General features: G+C 34.4%; 1 protein-coding gene across 1 annotated transcript; it reads left to right on the forward strand.

Moving 5' to 3' along the window:
* The first annotated feature begins 17,940 nt into the window (after nucleotides 1-17,940).
* Nucleotides 17,941-19,199, forward strand: LOC137732561 (FCS-Like Zinc finger 15-like). The gene is made up of 2 exons (XM_068471876.1): nucleotides 17,941-18,459; nucleotides 18,696-19,199. The coding sequence occupies exons 1-2, from the start codon at nucleotides 18,182-18,184 to the stop codon at nucleotides 18,862-18,864; spliced, it is 447 nt and encodes a 148-aa protein (XP_068327977.1). The 5' UTR covers nucleotides 17,941-18,181; the 3' UTR covers nucleotides 18,865-19,199.

Here is a 19,199-nt window from a genome sequence, read left to right on the forward strand (position 1 = left end):
GCAGAAAAAAGAAATTAAATGTTAATTTGCTGCCATTTGAACACTCTAGCTCCCTCAAAAAGGTCTACAATTGAAGGTGTACGTCTCTGAAAGGTATACAAAGACGTAGTATACCAGATTGTTGGAATGTTGAAAGCTAACATGTTCAAGCACGAAGCAATGGATGTATATTTACTTTCATACTCTATTTTGGTTGGTTGCATATACTTTCTTGGTTTGAACTTTGAACTTTGAACACTCTCATATAGTCATAGACTCGTATGCACAGACCACGACCCATCAAAAAATTGACCTAATTTTGCCGCAGCTGGTTCAGATATGATTTCTAGACTTATTTGTTGGTATGGTTTTTTCCAGAATAAAAAATTGGAAGTTGATAATAATTGATTTAAAGAGACGTGTACATTATAATATTGACATCACATGAATCCAAGTGCATTATGGATGGTCTCAAAATCTGACATTTTTCGATCTGATTAGGCACGTACAGAGAAAGTTCATGCATAAAAATGAAATTGTTATTGTCACTTTAAATATTTAATTGTATATTTCAAATTTTTTATATTTAGAAATAAAAGTACTCTTAAGAAGAGTGCGTAATTAAATTTATAGAGTTTCAATCATAATTCCTGACCAAAATTAATACCAATTTTGTATGGTTCATCTATTAATTTGCTAGTCTGTTTGGACTTCAATCGAACCTCGTCTTTTTTTTTTTTTTTTTTTTTTGTGTGTGTAAAAGATATATTACGGCAATTCTCGTTCCCATTGGCAGGTTCAAATCCCATCCAACAGTTTTCTTAGTAAAATAAGTAATGCTACCACATACCAAATTTTGTATAGTTCATCTATTAATTTGCTAGTCTGTTTGGACTTCAGTCGAACCTCTTTTTTTTTTTTTCTTTTTTTTTTTTTTTTATGTGTGTAAAGGATATATTACAGCAATTCTCGTTCCAGGTCCAAATCCCATCCAACAGTTTTCTTAGTAAAATAAGTAATGCTACATTGATCACATATTTGTATTATTTCTCTCATAGAGGTAATGCACACTAATATATATGAATTATATCTCTATTAGAAAAATAATACTAATATGTGGTAAGAATAATATTATTGTAGTCAAATGTCTCTGTTAAAATTTCTGCCTGCTGTAATAGACCACTATTATAAAAAAGAGTTAAGGTTCCACTTTATAAAATTTGCGAAAAACTTAATTGCCATAATGATTTTCATTGATACCGCTGTAAGAGTAAACTTTGGGGGTGTGATATCCACACACCTCATTTTACTTCTCACACATCTTTTTTAATTTTCGGCCGTCGGATTGGATGAACTGACAAATATCAATGGAAAAAAATCATCAAAAGGTGTGTGAGAAGTAAAATGAGGTGTGTGGATAGCAAACCCCTAAACTTTATATACAAATCCCTACAAATCAAATGAAGGAAGAAAAGAGAAAAATACAAATCAATCAATTACAACAATTTAACGCCTAATTTAATTCCTTGAAGGTAGGGATGGTGATTGTGATCACGATTCTTTTCTAACATGCTCTAAAACTAATTGCCAACAAAAGTGACTTGAATAACAAAACTCCTAAACTTTCTGATATGAGATTGACATGTATATGCTTAACCAATTGAATCTACTAAATTATAAACGTCCATGTGTTCCTGAATATGATTATATGAAGCTTCTTTGAAAAGGGTTTTTACTTTGACGGTTAATGATTTCTTGACATTGAAGTTTATTCCCATTTAAGTAGGTACATACGAAACTCAAACACACACACACACACACATATATATATCTCTACTAATTAATAAAACACTAATTATCAACCAAAATTCTATGAAATTACCAATTTAACCCTAATTAAAACATAACATGAATAAGAAATATGGGGCAGAAATGTAATTTCACACAACTAAATGTTGCTTTTTTTTTTTTCAAAGCCTCCTAACATATCTCTAATTAAAAAAAAAAAAAAAAAAAAAAAAAAAAAAAAAAAAAAAAAGAATCTCACTCTCACATTCTCTATCACTCCCTTCCTCTTCCTCTCTCCTTCTATTTCAAAAAAAAAAAAAAAAAAAAAAAATATTCTCACACTTATGTGCCCATATGCTAGTATATTAGAAGAAAAATAGTGACGAACTACAAAATTTAACTATATGTTTCTTTACGAAGGCATATTTATAAATTTTCTAGTAATGTTGGGATGGTAAAAGAGTCCGGTCGTCAAGTTTGTAATTCCCAATTGTATCAGTTGGGCAGATGCATGTCTGCTAGAACCCAATATGTTATGATGTTGTTTAAATAAATAAATAAAAACTTTGGAGTTTCAAATGAATGAAGTTAATATTTCAATGCTAGTCATAGGTGGTAATGAGGACCAATTGATTAATCAACCCAACTAGCAAGGTCTAATCGATTTGTGGTAGGAATATTATTAATTCTTACCATCTCCGTCAAGAAACAAAATACCCTCCATTAATATTCACCTTTGACAGTTTGATGCCAAGAAAATTGCGTCGACATACATATATTGCTTGCTGAGTCTCAGTGATGTTTTCAACAAATATTGCCAGATGCGTAGACGTCACGTTCATGTGCTAGATATTCTGAGCTATGGCCATGTCTCCATCATCTTATCAGATAGTGAACTAAATAATTCACCAAAAGGAATGCTACAAAAACACAACCCAAGATTTCGTAGTATTTCATTTTCTTACTTCTAGGTTACTTTATTCTGAACCCTGATATTATTTCTCGCTAGTAAGATAATTTTATATTAATTGATGCCTAAGTCAGTAAATCTGATAAGAGTGAGTGTTTAGGTTTTGTATGCGTAGCAAAAACTTAGTAGAGATGAGGTATTTATAGAGAGGTGGTCGGCCATAGAGTTATAGTTTTGCCCTACACATGGTGGCTTCCCATTGACAAAGGTGTGTCACCTGTTGGATGAATGGGGAAAGAATTATTCAAAATATATTATTTAATAAACAATATCTTGGAATTATCCTTGTAACATCCCTAATTGGATATGATTGTGATTCCTTGGTTCATGAAGTTATTATTGGATGAGGAATGTATTAAAGATATGATTCGGTGATTAATCATATCCTTAATCTCTTTGACTTTTCCATCTCATTTAATGAGAGCATTCTTGTCTTTCTTGAGAAAATCCACTTGCCGTGTCCAAGAGTTTTGAGATTATTTTTTGCTTCAACTACAATTTAAAAGTTTGATGCATAACAATTTTTTTTGGTTTTAAATTTTTAGCTTTTTACATTTTGTACTTGAGGTATAAGGAAAGTATATAAAAAAATAAAATATAAAGACAAAGACGGGTGGACAAAAGTTGTAGAAGAAATATATAGAAAAAGATACATCTTTTTTATTTTCATTCATTCTTCTTTATAAATTCTCGTCTCCAAAGCTCACCACCCTTCTTCTGTTCTTCATCTAACCTTCCACTTACATATTTTCCCATAAGCATTGGCATAACATAAAAAGTGAAAACTAAAAAAATAATAAAAAAGGAATTTGACAAATAAAAAGAAAGAAGGAAGAGTGTCTTTATCTAAACTACCTATTAAGAGTACCCTTTTTGTAAATCAAAATTTCTTGAAATTATCATTTTAACGTCCTCATCAAAACTAACAAAAGTAAAAATATAGGTTGTAACAACTCGTCTCTAATTTTACGATTTTATTAATTTTGAAAGAGTGAATTGATGAAAATGCCCTAGTGGCGAGATTGTTGACTTTCGTGATGCGTACAAGCTACTATTTTTTCGTATTCTCAAAGTTATCGACGGTACAAACGTGTGAGCGCAAACGGAATTGAAATCAAAATTACAATGAAGATTTTACAGAACTACTAAACAAAGGTCAATTTAGGAAACCTGCTATACTAGATATTTTCTTATTATTTTATTGTTTTTTTATTTCAGATTTCTATTTTGTGGAACCATACTCAAAACTCTCCTCTCATCTCTCGCCATGTGTCAGTTTTTCCCCAAACACTTTGGGGACTCTCTCGGCCTCTCCCCATTTCTCTCACTCGATCTCCCTCATTTCTCACCTCACTTCATCTTTCTTCCTCAGACTCGTTCTCCTTCTACTCTCTCATCCTTCGTCTTCTCTGCAACCACCAAAGCCAAGAAGGCCACCACGCCTCTCGCCACTCCGGTGAACCCGACGCACCACCACCTTCACTAACCCATCTCCACCTGTCGAAGTCGGATCCACGAACCCTAAAAACACATGACGATCTCTTTCTCTCTGCACACAGTGGTACCCCCACTATTTTAAATTTTGCTCCGACGAGGTAAGTTCGAAAACCACTTCAAGTCTTCATAGATCGTGTTTAGGACTACGATTAGGATATTCTTGAGATGTTTTAGTGTTGTTTGGACGCAGAGATAACTCGGGAGAAGCTTTTCCAATTTTCCAGCGAGGAACCCGGCCTTTGCAGGCTTCTTCCTGCCAACTCCGGCCATTGCTCAGCCCCACTTAGGTAGATTCTTGTTCCTTATGCTCTAAACTTCATTTTGGCTTTTGAGTAGTAGAAAATGGTTGAGTTTTGAACCCGTTATAAGCCCTTGAAGTTTTTCGGCCTCCCTCCACAAATTTCGACCTTCTTTTTCGTTGGGTCGGGGGACCTGCGAGCCCAATCGAGTCAACCCGACCCGATATAGAAAAAAATGAAAAATAAAAGAATCCAACTCAGATCCGGCCAAAACTTGGGGATCTGACCCGACCAGTTACTATCTGGATTTGGAATATTCCTGAAATATTCCCTTTGCTGACTTTTTCGAATTTTCTTGAAAACCCTCGTAGACTAATTTCGATGTCTAAAGTTTGTTTTTGACATCCATTTAGTGAAATTTTGAAGTTTTGACGTAGCTGATCAGCCCGATGTTTCGGTTGACTTTTTTTAGGGTTAACGTTGATTTTTTTGTTAACTTTTTACGAAATTTACCTAGGACCACTCTTAGGGTATTTCAAAGCCCTAAATCCAAATTCGCGTTCCGTTTTTTCAAATTTGATCATTTTGGTTGAGTTTTACTAATGGGTCCCAATTTTATGCTTAAGTGCGATTACTATCAAATACTCTGACTTTCCTAGCTCGAATGGACGTGACATTGCAAATAACTGTGAGTGGGTCTTTGCTTTTAAATATTATATATTTATTTAGTTTACATTTATATATTTAATAAAGAATTTTCTACGTTACGTTTAGATTAGACTAACGCTTTTAGAAATTAGCTTATTGATGGAATGTACGAAAGTATACTAAATCCTACAGGATACACAGGTAGGCGAACTATTATTAGATTTTATTTACGACCATGATTAATATTTATATGGATTATTATTATGTCGATGTGAATTACTGATTTATCGTTGTATGATTGTATTTACGTTATCTGCTCATCGTGTGCTACACTGGTGTTAGTACTTGCCTGGGCCAGGGCCAGGGCCAGGCTTCATGTGTATATTCACATCGCACCGTACGTTTACTTTGGATCCATTGTAGGTGTTAGTCATGTCCTAAATTGCTATAGGCAATTAGGACTCATATGTGATGCGCTTAGCGTCAGTCTTCACGTGATTGTAGTATTAGAGCGTAAATCATTATTACACCTAGTCATTATGTCAGAATATCTCTACATGAACTCGTGTGTCAGTATATGTCGATCAGCACCCAATATTACATGTTCGTTTATGCGAGATATTGTGATTACCGGTTGTCATATGTTTTATAGGTGAAATATTGTGATTTTTCGTATTTCTGATATATTGCCATATGTTGTAAGTGTTTACATACCATATGTAGTATACATATATTTTTGGAAACTCTACTTGTTTTACGGTGAATGGTTATACGTTTTCAAAAAGGTTTTTTACAAAGCCTTATTTTTAGGCTCATTCACCATTGTTTTTCGCCCTTCTAGGTTTTAGTGGCAGAGCATTTGCGTCGACGAGAATTCTTGGAAAATGTTGGATTAGAAGAGTACCTTCAATGGTATAATTCTCATTCTATTTTTATTGTACTTTACTTATACTCTAACATCACGTGTAAATTAGGTTTAATCCCGCACATTCGCAATCTTACATTTATTCGTTTTTAGGTTTAAATTTAGTCACATTTTTTACATCATTACAATTTATGGCTTTGTCATCTCAGGTGTCGGCCATCACATCTCGATTCGGAGTCCAGGTGGTCATTCCGAGTCGAAACATGTCATAGGTAATTTAGTAATTACATGCAACATAAATTTCAATTTTTTTCACCTACCTCATGTAAACATAGCACACCCTATTTAAAAATAAAAAATTAAATAAATAAAAGTACAAAATATGCCCATTTTAGTAGAAACTGCACCATCATTATCCTATTTTTCATAAATAATTTTTTTTTCAGAATTTTAAAAATTAATCACACTCCTCAAAAGAAAACAAAAAATTAAATTGTTCATACACGATGTGCGTGGGCATCTGCTAAAATTTGTACGAAGGGTTCTAAATAAACAATATGTTCTTGAAAGAAAGAAAAATCTCTTCGATGCAGCCAAATTATCCCAGTAGGAAAATCTCTAACCTCCCAAAAATTGTTACTAGTTAAGTTAAATTAGTTTGGGCTTTTACTCCTCTAAGTCCAATAAGTAAAACACATTTCGTGAAGAAGATGGGCCTAAGGTGGACCTTATTTTCACACCTAACGTTTTCCACATTAAGAATGGTGACAATGGTACGATCTTCTTCTTCTTCTTCTTTTTTTTTTTTTTTTTTTTTTAACATAAGATATTATCTACACTAAAGAGGAAGGGGGTAAATTAAGCCTCCAAATATGCTAGCAATAATGTGGTTCAAATTCGCCTTTGACGAAAATCGAACCTAAAACCTCCCACTTACAAGTGAAGAGAAAAATAGAGAAACTAACCTTATGTTGTCAAGCTCTGTCTTTAGCTTTGGTGTCTCCCTCTTAGGTTCCCTTTGGTATTGCTTGTTTCACCAAAAATTGTTTCGCTTTAAAGTTAAGCAATAAAAACATTTAGTAAAAAAAAAAAATCTTGCTTATTTTAAAAGTAATGGCCTTTAGACAGCAGCTTTTAAAAGCAATATGTAAGTTGTTTTTCAAAGCTGCTTTAATAAAAAGCAGAGTTAAGCATTTAATTAATACTTTTAATTCCTATAATACCCTCATTAGTTTTTTAAAATGACATTATTTAACCTTCTACGTATATTTTCTCTCAAGAAGAATAATGTGACCCCACTATCTATCACTTCAACTACTAACCTAACATCACATCACCATTACCACCATTATCTTTGCTACTACTACCGCCACACCACCACCACCACAACTGCCATTACCACCACAATCGTTGTTGTCACCGTTACCAACCACTGCCACAACCACACCACAATCACCACCACAACCACCACCGTTTTTGCCATGCCTCTACGCATCATTGTAACCTCTGCACCCTAACCATATCTACTTTTGACACCACCACATACCCTTTAATTGTTTTTGTCATCACCACGGTTGACCGTACCTCACTGTCATTGCTACGACAACTGCCATCACCACCACTATTGTCGCAACCACTTGTGACTGCAACCATCCGCCTTACTTCATTGTTGTCATCACCACTGCCACTGCCAACAATGTTGCAATCACAATCAACTGCCAACAATGTTGCAATCACAATCACTACCACTGCTACATTTGCACCTCAACCACCACACCCTATTATTAACACTACCACCACAACCCCACCATGGTTGCTGCCATCATCACAACTACCCCCACCATCGTTGTCGTTTCCACCATCCATATTATATCCATTTTTGTCATTATATACAATTATATCACTTTTATATCATAACTTACCGAGCGCTTTTACATTGTTTTCATACTCATATCACTTTTAAAAATATAGTTTAGTAGACGCTTAACTGCTTTATTTTACATCAGATTATTCTTAAAGCACAACATAATCAGTTTTTTAGAAAAGCATAGATCCCAAATTGGCTCTTAGCCTTTTCCCTTTCTTTCTCTCCATATTTCTTCTATCTTCTAGTCATCTTTATATTCTAGTTGTGGTCGCTCCTTCTCTAGCAAGAAGAGTGCTCTTAGTTGTGGTTGTGGTTGTCCTTTCACTTTGTTGAGTAAAGCCTATGTAACATCTATGGCTTACAACTCAACCTCAGATCTTTGAGCAGTGGTTGTTGTTCAAAGTTAAGGTTGTGACTTTTTTTTTTTCCTTGTGGTTTGTGCGCATGGCAAAGAACTATAAGGGGAAAACTCACTGTTTGCTGGAGGTGTCTCATAGCTAGGGCCAACCTTGATAATTTAGGGACCCTAGGCGAGCCTTTGAAGGGAGTCTTAGAGTTCTTTGACCCCTGATCCTTTGTACATTGATATGTATATAAAAAAAAATTAAAAAAAAAACAATTCTTTAAATACATGAAAATATCTATTTCTACATCAAATATCATGATAATTAATATAAAAAAAAATTCAAATATTACTTGAATATCACACATCTCGTGTTTTTAGACATCAATGTACTAATTAAGTTTACATAATCTAATTTTTCAATTGACAAAATAACTAACTCATTCACTCTTTCTTGTGACATAATTGTTTGAAGATAAGATTTTCTTAACTTTAATTTTGAAAAACTTACTTATGCAGAGGCAACTATAACTGGAATGGTTAACAAAGTTCTATAAGCAAAGACTCAAAGTCTATAAACTTTTTATTTAAACAGACCCAAAGTTTGTAATATTAATATATATATATATATATATATATATAATAACATAAAAATTTGAGGCCCCTCCAGAGTGGGTGCCCTAGGCAGGCCCGCCTGCTTCGGCTACCTTTAGGGCTGACCCTGCTCATCACAATGTTTCTTAACAATGATTGCAAGATCATCAAATGGTGTTTCGGTCTTTTTCTCGTTTTGCCTTTATGATAGCTTACAACTTGCAAGATTAGATCATCAAATGGTGTTTCGGTCTTTTTCTCGTTTTGCCTTTATGATAGCTTACAACTTACAAGATTAGTCCTTGTGAGTGTTAGCTAGATGTTGGCACTTTTGTGACTGAGGATCAGTTGTATTGTATTTCGGATGAGATTGTAATTGTAAAGTTATAGTGTTTATTTTGACTCATTTGACTTTTCATGACATTTTTACAATGAAAATAAAAATTATTTGGATTGTTGAGTCTTTCGCATTTACTATAGTATTCATACACACTCAAAGAGGGTGTTAGTTCACCCAGTTCTTTTTTTAAACTCCCCTCTTTCTAAGTTTATTGATTCCTTCTCTCATTTCTACTAAATAATTATTTCTTTTTGGTTTTTCAATGAATCTTTTCCTACTAAGCTACCTTTCAAGTCTCAACCGAATAAATGTTGTTTTTTTTCTTTACCCCTTTTTCTGTTAAGGGCAGGCAAACTGATTGATTAAGACGGTGACTAGGTGCAGAGTTTGCACAAACACTGGGACGGGGGCTCCTTTTAGGGTTTTGCTTTCTATTTATGGGGACCATCATAATGGTTCATTGAAAACCCACCATTAGGGTTGTTTGTTTTATGTCAAACTGGACGTGATGTGATGCACATCTAGATTCTAATTCTAAACATAAAGGATGAACTTCATGCTTCACAGTGGAGGTAGTTAGGAATGTAATCAAATGCTGTCCTTCCTGAAGGTGTAGGAATAATTAACAAGTTACACCCGTTTACCGAAACAGATAAAAGGAAGATGCAAACCCTAGCATGACTGCAGAATATATAAATGAAACTTTTTGAACCCATATTAATTTCATAGAGTTTTTCTTATATTATTACCATAATGACAATGTACAAAATATCATTCTTCTTTTTTATTTGATTCAGAAAAATATTAATCCGATCAACTTTATTTGTGTTTGAATAAGGGATCCCGAAAATAACTCAAAATCTAATAAATAGTATTCTTTTTATAAAGAGAATGAAGATTTGAATTCAGGATTTATAATAAAATAACTTCCTGTAGTCCAAGAATTTGGGTAAAAATTAAAATTCTTGACCGAAAACAAGAAATTCTAAAATGCTTGACCGGAAACTTGCTCCCAAACAAATAAAACCAATAAATGGAAGTTTTGTCAACCTTAAGTTACGTTGGAATTGTATAACATACCATTTCAAGCTAAAGGTTATCGCCCTTGAGTTACGTTGGAATTGTAGGTTAACAGTACGATTAATGATGATTAGTTAACATAGTTAGTAGTTGATTAGTCTAGTAGCGGATTAACACAAGAACAAGTGAAGTAGATTCACCACCAGATAGTCGAGTGGAGATTGTACTGAGTAGTGGAGTATTAGGTGGCATGAATGAGACATGGCAAATATGCAGATCAATCAAAGCCACCTGTCCCACTGTGGCGCCGGATTTATTATGTATGAAAATATTACGTACGGCCCTTTGTATTTTGTTTTGTTTTCTAACAATGGAGTACTCTCTGGACTCTGGACTTTGGACTCTGGAGATATGGAGCCGAGAGAGAGAGAGAGGGGGGGAGTCATGAATCTGTGGCGCCGGATTTATTATATATATGAAAATATTACGTACGGCCCTTTGTATTATGTTTTGTTTTCTAACAATGGAGTACTCTCTGGTCTCTGCACTTTGGACTCTGGAGAGATGGAGCCAAGAGGTCATGACTGAGTAATGACCATGCAGGGAAGCAAGCCCCTACAAACGTTCCACGTCATCATCCTAGCAGTACAACACTTGGAAAGCAGTCCTCTCTGTAGCTTTTGGCTGGACTAGCTAGTGCCACATGGCACCTAACTCTTTCTCTCTATGTCTCTCTAGAACTCTCTCTCCCTAAAACTAGCTAGGTTAAAGCTGTCCATGCGTACCTACATGATATCACCGTCTCTCCTTCCTATCTCCATCTTTGTGTGTGTTTTTATGGATGGAAGACTCGAGGATCAGGCTCAAAGTCAGCTAGTAGAGCAATTTTCAGCACCAGAACGCTACATCAGGATGTTACATATTTTATGACAAAATGGCACAAAATGATGAACTCATCATCGCATACAATAAAACACTACATAACGATGAAATCGTCGTCACATATAAGTTTGTTTTTGAACTCCTTATATTTGATAACCTGCTAGGTTTCATTTACAAGGAAAAGAGTAATGCTAGAGAGATTAAATTTGTAGATAAAATTTTAAAAATTAAATGATAAGGAAGTTGATTTATTTATTACTTAAACGTTAATAAACGTATTTATTCGTATTGATGACACATTATTTAGTTTGTAAATTTAGCCTCTAAATTTAATTTCCCTAGCATTATCCTAAAAAATACTCTCACAAACACCCGTTCATTTATCCCTTCGAGGCTTATTTACTGCTAAAGCTAAAAGCAACCTTCCCCTACCATTTTGGAACTGAACGTATAATCTATCTCCCTTGCTTCAAGACGATCCAGCTGGTTTAACATTAACTAGTCCTTTTACTGCAATAAATACTTCATAGTCATTAGCTTTAATTAATCATTTAACCCTCAATCCAAATCCAATTGTTCTTTGAAGAATAACTTACATAGTTGGGGATCTTTGTGAGTGTTTCTGTAGGGATAAGTTTATTGCTTAGTTATTTTAGTATTTTAAACTGTTAACCACATTTACACCCTTAAGGTTGGATTGATTTTCTAGATACAAAGTTTTAATTTGTTTCATATGTTGCACCATAGGGTATTGAAATTGTGTTGTTTATGCTTTCAACCTAATTGATTGTATGATAATTCATTTAACTGTTCACATCACGACTTGAGACCTTATTATATAGACTAACTTGAAAACAAAATAAAAAATAAAAAAACTCTTCAATTTAATAGATAATTAGATATTCAAAGAGACAATATGTATAAATTGATATTAATTCAAAACCTAAGAGTATCACGTAAGAAAATTGAACCTCATTGCCCATTTTGAAAATTGCATCAACTGATAGACAGGAAATGTAGTTAGTTATCTTTTTACTTATCCCTCCATGGGCATACTTTATGCTTATTATATGAATGCCACATTGATGTTGAATTGATAAATATTCATTTTCGTCTAGATTTATTTTTTATTAAAAAAAAATTCTTATTTGTTGTCTATGCAGCAGTTTTTAATCCATTTGTTATATGACTTAATGCAAGCAAAAGATGGATTATTCGTAATTCAAGAGTAGTAAAAGTGTCAATATTTAAAAGACGGGGACCGAAATGATATTAACTCGAAAGTGGAGAGATGCATATAGTGTAATTAACCTTAACAAATATAATGTGCTCTAACTATTCATACATCAATCAAAACATGTATTGTATCATGGAGAAGTCTATTCGCATGGGTGTTAAGGCAAGCAAACATGCTGGTGATAATTTTTATTTTTTGACAAGAAACGATATGTAATATTTCATTAATCAATACAAACAAATACAAGGGTGTCATTAGGTACATAGCTTAAGTGACCATTAAATTAATATGAAGTGAATTTGCACAAACAAACAAATAAGAGTAAACCCTTAGTAGATTATCACAAGCACGAACACACAATCGCCAAGTGCACAAGTGCCACTAGTACAAATCTATAACAATAAACGTTAGCTGCAACAAAGCAATATTGGCAACCACAATGGTCATCGCTGAATAACAAAGCCACATAAAATCATCGTGGTAGAGCGAGACCACGTCAAGTCACCGTTGGCAGACGAGACTACATAATGCATCGCAAAAAATGTTGATTAACGTGCTTATTTACTATTGATAACACATTACATGGTTGACAAATTTAGTCTAAAATTAGTTTACCTAGCATTACTCTTAAGAAAATAAATCTCCAACAAACTCTATAAAAGAGTCTCAATTATAGCCAAATAAGCTATCATTCTTTAAATTTACAAAGTAACAAATCATCAGCTAAATATTGAAAACTAATAAATCTCAAAGGTGACCTTTGCTTTGAGCAAGGAGAAAAGGAAGAGAGAATGTTGTTTTAGAAAATGAGTGGGTTGGGTTTAAATGTTAGTAATCAAACATTCAAAATTTATTAAAACAAAAAGTATTGTTAGAGGTGAAAAGTTCAAATGAGTAGCTAAAATAATTTTTTTTAACACTGACCACTTGTTACTTGAATAAAAATTTAGAGCTTTTCTTGAGCATATCCAAGAGACTATAAAACAACTTTGATTAAATATTTTAGCAAAAAACCAACAAAACCTTGCTTCAAGAGACCCTTCACTTTATAAACTCATAGAGGAGAGAGAATCTAACATTTGCAAAACTTTATATCAATATTAAAACTCTCCATCTATTCAATTCTTTTCCCTTCTATCAAAGCTCTTAATAAAGTAATAAAATAAAGTTATATTAAAATAGTGTTGCATATTTTTGCTGGAATTGATGTATTACAAAATTATAGTAATGATTTCTCGGTTTTAATTCAATTTGAGCAATGGTCTCTCAAATAAAAATTCAGAATCATGGGTCTTTTAACTCATAAAAATGTGTTGCTACGATAATTTTCATTAACTCCGCCAAAATTCTATTACAATGAGTCATGTTGGAAGGATCATTACTATAATTAGGTTAAAGTTGAGGATCATTGCTTCAATTGGTTAAACTTAAGAGATCATTGCTCTAATCGAGTTAAAGTTGAGGGACCATACAATTGTTCTCATTTGGTTTTCTATATTTGTTCCTTGATTTAGCCTCACGTGTGTAGCACATGACTCATTTGGACGGAAGTTCTAGCAAAGTTGAAGAAAAAGCTGCACATTTTGATGAGTTAATAGACCAATGATCATGAATTTTTAGTTGATGAATCATTACTCCAATTAGATTAAAGCTGAAGAATCATTGTTACGATTTTGTTAGCCTGGTGGGCGTATATTTAAACAAAAATAATTAACATGCAATCAGTCATCCTAACTTCCTTTGACGTATCATCGAATCGAACGTGTTTGTTTTGCATTTTTTTCCCGATTACAAATTAAATTGTTTTCCAATCTTATATTACATCCGATAAGGTAACAGCATTTAGATAATTGATTTAACATCTCAAGCGTGGACATATATATCTTGCAATTGCAGACATCTGTAATGTAGTATGGGTGTGATATCTTTTTCACCTATAATGGACTTGGTCGGAAAGATTAAGATAAGTTAAACCGATTATTGATAAGCATGAAAGTGAAAGCAATTAATTAAGAACGTAGAGCCTAAGTCACAAATGTGTTGTATTTTTCTTCTACGTACTTTTTACCTAGCCGTGGTCAAAAATTGTTACAACAACAACAACAAAACCTTTTTCCTACTAAGTGGGGTCGGCTATATGAATTCTAGAACGTCATTGCGTTCGGTTCTGTGTCACTACAGCGACCCTTGCTCACTTAACACTATGCTCGGGCCACACAGCGCGCCACTTACGGGTGACGACCTAGCTTTAGCGCAATTTCGTTTAGGATTCATTATCATAAGGATTCGACATAAAATAGGAGTGCCGGTCGTCGACTATCTGACACCCTCCCCCTCCTCCTTTATCCGGGCTCGGGACCGACAATGTAAGATAAACTTACACGTGGAGTTTGGTCAAAAAATTGCTAACAACTAAATTATTATCTTGATATAACAATGTTGCTAGGATCAAGGGTTTCAAAGGATTGAGTGAGGGGATATGTGAAATGAGATTAATTTACAGCGGAAATGTCATTGTGGCAGTATATCTCAAGTCATTTACGCAATCTTATGCATTTCGAGCCAACTATGCAGTCTCATGTGGAAAATTTTAAATGTATGACTTTGTATGATTGACTTGAAATATAGTTACAAGGATATTCTCGTTGCATAGAAATCATTCTTAAGTGTGAGAGTAGTACATATATGGTATAAATAATTCATACGTAAAAGTATTGAGAATGGGGTACAAATACAATAAATAATAAGTAGCTCAAGGTAAAAACAATAAGGATTACATACAAACGGAAATAGAGTTATGAAACAATGAATAGAGTAAGGTCGCTACCAAACTCCACCTTTGCAATTTGTTTTTGCAAAATAGATTTGGAATGCTTAGCAGATCAACATAAACTAATGGAGGCAATGCATTCACTGAGAAGTTAGAATTGCAGCCGCTCCAGGAGGCGTACTGGTCCTCCTTTTTTACCTTTATTTTTTCTTGTTGGGGTGGGGATGATCTATATATATACTTCATTCAAAAGCTTCTGTACCATTGGAAAGGATCTAAATTGTCTTGCCAAGATTTATTGGCATCATTGCTTTGCTATCTTTACTCATCTATACTAACTCACCATAAATATTGCAGAACTAGATCATCATGCTTGAACAGTGGGAGTCATGGTGCTCGTAAATATCCATTTGTACAGCTAACTAGCTATTGGTCTAATGATATTTGTATTTTAATTACGTAAATATGTCTCATTTTCGAAACTTTTAACGGTGTTGATTGAAGTCCCAAATTCAAAACTCATCTCCCTCTGTTGGTTAAGGTTCTGTAATTATGTTAAAAAAGAAGATATATTCAACTAAAGCATTGAATGTCGTTCTTATATATTAATTTTACAGATATGGATTAGGAAGCATTTGGGTGGTAATAGTATATATGATTACTAAGACCTTTAAGGAAAGCACTTAAGTAAAGCCCACCCTATCTGTCAGTGGGTTCGGATTGGGTTAGACATTGTTCCTTCCATTGGTCTAGAAAAAGGAAAATTTTAAAAATCCATGGGGTAGGTTGAGATAGAACTTTCAATACAACGTCCAATCATGTTCGTCTACACACTTTGATACCATAATCTCTTTGGACATAATTTTGGATTAAATTATCAAGTTCTGGATTATAAAAAGGCATCCCAAATGAAGCAACAATATTTACTTGAGAAAAGATAAATGAAAAAGAGCATTTTATAATGAATTGAACAACGACATTAGAGATGAAAGTTGAATTAAACCTCACAAATGAAACAATAATATTTAGTATCGAACTCGTTAACTGTGTAAATCAAACCTAAATTTCTTTACTTTTTTAATAGAGTGATATTCTACATCTAAAGGGGGGAGGACAATCTGCTCTAAAGGGAGGGGAGTTGAGTTAGGCCGCACAATCGACCAATTTCTAACTAAATATCGAACTCAACACAAATATAATACATCATTATTATCCATGTGAGTTCAACTTAATACCTCTTATTTACATGTGACTAGAAACAATACTAGACCGCAGTACTAGGGGAAAGAAAATGTTTGTTACATGTAAGTTCATCTTCCTTGTATGCATATCATAGTCTAACATATATGCAAATATCTCATCATATATAAGGAAAATCTTTCCGACTTATGCAAAGGCATCCGGATATACAAAAAGATAAATTGAGGCAATGCGGATCCATAAAAATTGTCGAGGGCAAGTAAAATTTATTGGATGGAATAACATGCAAATTTTTTCATTGAGGCATTTCATCAAGCACTTGGTAGGCCTGAGGTCATTTTCCAAGCATACTGCATGTCTACCGATAGATACCAACAACTTCAGAGCAAGCATATTGACTGATGTCAATAACTTTTAAGTGACCATATCAACAAATTTTGGCATATGTCGAATGAGCCTATTGACATCTACACATATCAACACATGCAAAGGTATGAGACTAGCAGCTGCCATGCCCATAGAGGCGATTGGATGGCAACTTCTAAGAGCATCTCGGATTTTCAAAGGCAACGCCCAGCTCTTTCATCTAGAAGGGCGTTGGAGGTGTGCAAAAGATGCAGTGACACAGGGTATCAAATTTTTTACGGGCCCTAAAATTTTTTATCCTCCTATATATTACATATCATCATCCTATGATTTTCTCTATATTACATTGATTAAGTGGTGCTTATACTTAATATATTAATTTTCTACTTTTCTCTACCAATAAAAAAAACTTGTGTATTACTTTCTTTTACTTTTCTTTATCAATAAAAGCTAACTTATTTATTACTTTCTTCTACAAACACAAACATATTTTCGTATCTCTCTTTCAGTCATGCTCCATTTTTTTTATGGAAACCATAATTTCATGGGAATTCGAGATTATTCAATTAGTAAAAATGAGATTTAAATTAAGTTTGAATATTATTTGTTTTGTGTATGAAAATATTGTCCAAAATTATATTTTAAATAAGGATGATCTTTTTATTAAATTCGGGACGACCTTGCTTTCTTCAATTATTTCTGACCCTAGGGGTCAGTTGACCACCCTATCCCAAGATTAATCCATCCCTGAATAAAGGTCTCGCGCATGCATGTAAGGATTTTTACATGCATATCATAGTGTAACACACATTAACACTGACTCATAAAATCACAAAAGAAAACGGCCATGGAACGGAAAATAATTAGTAAAACATATAAGAAATAAGAAGGTGTGTGATGTGTACATAAACTCAAGGGTTTGTTGGCTTGCTTTGGCAATTTAGCAAGTAGACAAAACCAGAGCATGCTTTCTTGTCAGCCTTCATGTATAAATCACACAGCCCATGCAACCATCCGCAGAAGAGGAACTAATCACATGAGGCATGACCCATTTTTCTGGCTTTTGTGAGAGAGGGGGAAGGAAGGAGGGAGGGAGAGGGAGCGAGTAGTTCCTTCTTCCACTGATATGCGACTGCGACTGCAACTAGGGTATTATTATTATCATCCTTATCAGACCCTAATTATACAAGCAATCACGATTCAAACGTAAACACAAGCAGACAAAACAAACAAAAGAAACTGGAAATTATTAGAGAAAAAAATAATAATAAAAAAAAAAAAGAAAAAAAAATGGGAAACTAAAGAGGGGGGTATGTGGCAGTTAACCAGCACAATGAGTCAAATCGATGGCTACGCTAATCGTCCTTTTTTTTGCTCCATAGCTGTTAGGGGTCCCACCAAACCCACCCGTACCATTTTCCTCTCCCTTTCTTCTTTCTCTATTTATTTTTCCTCAAATTTTCCTATCAACCAGAGAGCAAAGGCTTCTCCTTCCTCCTCACACTGAAAATTTTAGAGAGAGAGGAACCTCCCGTAGAAAATTTTAGAGAGAAAAATTAAGGATTCAATGAGATAGATGGATATGGTGGGACTTAGCATAGTATTGGAAGAAGGTCAAAAGGGGAGTGGAGTTAACAAAAAAATTCCACAAGTAATTAACAAAGCCACCATGGTTGTCATCAACAAGCCTTTTTCTTCTTCTTCTTCTTCAAGCCCTTCACAAATAACCCACAAAAGTTTTAACTTTTCTTCTCACTCGTCCTCACCCTCCTTCTTTGGACAACCAAGTTTTCTCGACCAATGCTTTCTCTGCAAGCAGAAGCTCTTACCTGGCAAGGACATCTACATGTACAAGTAAGTCTCTCTCTCTCTCTCTCTCTCTCTCTCTCTCTCTCTCTCTCTCCCCTCTGCCCACAAAACCCACCCAAAAATAAATAAAAATCGCATTTTTATCACTAACCCACCTCCGATTTCGCTGTTTTGTGAAAAGCCCAGTTTTTTTCTTATTTGCGTAATTGCATGGTGATTTTGGAGGAAAAAAAAGTTACAATCTTTGATTTGGGTTTTTTCGCTTGGTCTTGAAAATGCAGGGGGGACAGGGGATTTTGCAGCGTGGACTGCAGGTACAGGCAGATTTTCATGGACGAGGAAGAGATTGTTCGCAAGGAGAAGCAGAAGTACTGTTCGCCATCTTCTTCTTCTGCTTCCTCTGATCAGCGCAAAGGGGCCAGAAACCGAGCGGGTGGATTTGCCTACTGAGAAAGGGGAGAGAGAGGAGAGAGAGTTTTACCAGTTTGGAACCGAGAAGAATTGGTTTCTGGAGTTATATTTCCAGTTTTACCCTTAGTTTACTTTCAAAAGACGTTGATGTCCTCCGTCGTTTTTTCTTGCTTCCTGCTACGAGGCCAAAAGAATCCAACCTGTTCAAGCATTTATGTGTAATAGCCCACAGTTTTGCTTGCTCCCCCATTGTTTAGAACGGAAACCTTGGAGGACAGTCGTGGGATTTTGTGACAGTTGAAAGGGCATTAATGGCATTTCGTTGTTATGCTTAACCGTGGCATTCATGAATTTATTCATTTAATTTGGTTTTA

This window comes from Pyrus communis, chromosome 4 (genome assembly GCF_963583255.1).
Source record: "Pyrus communis chromosome 4, drPyrComm1.1, whole genome shotgun sequence".
Taxonomy (NCBI): domain Eukaryota; kingdom Viridiplantae; phylum Streptophyta; class Magnoliopsida; order Rosales; family Rosaceae; genus Pyrus; species Pyrus communis.

What these genes read in the sequence shown, in the direction of transcription:
- LOC137732561 (XM_068471876.1), top strand. Translation starts at nt 18,182, where the DNA reads ATGGATATGGTGGGACTTAGCATAGTATTGGAAGAAGGTCAAAAGGGG. An exon ending in AAGGACATCTACATGTACAA is followed by an intron (nt 18,460 to 18,695) that starts GTAAGTCTCTCT and finishes TTGAAAATGCAG; the next exon opens with GGGGGACAGGGGATTTTGCA.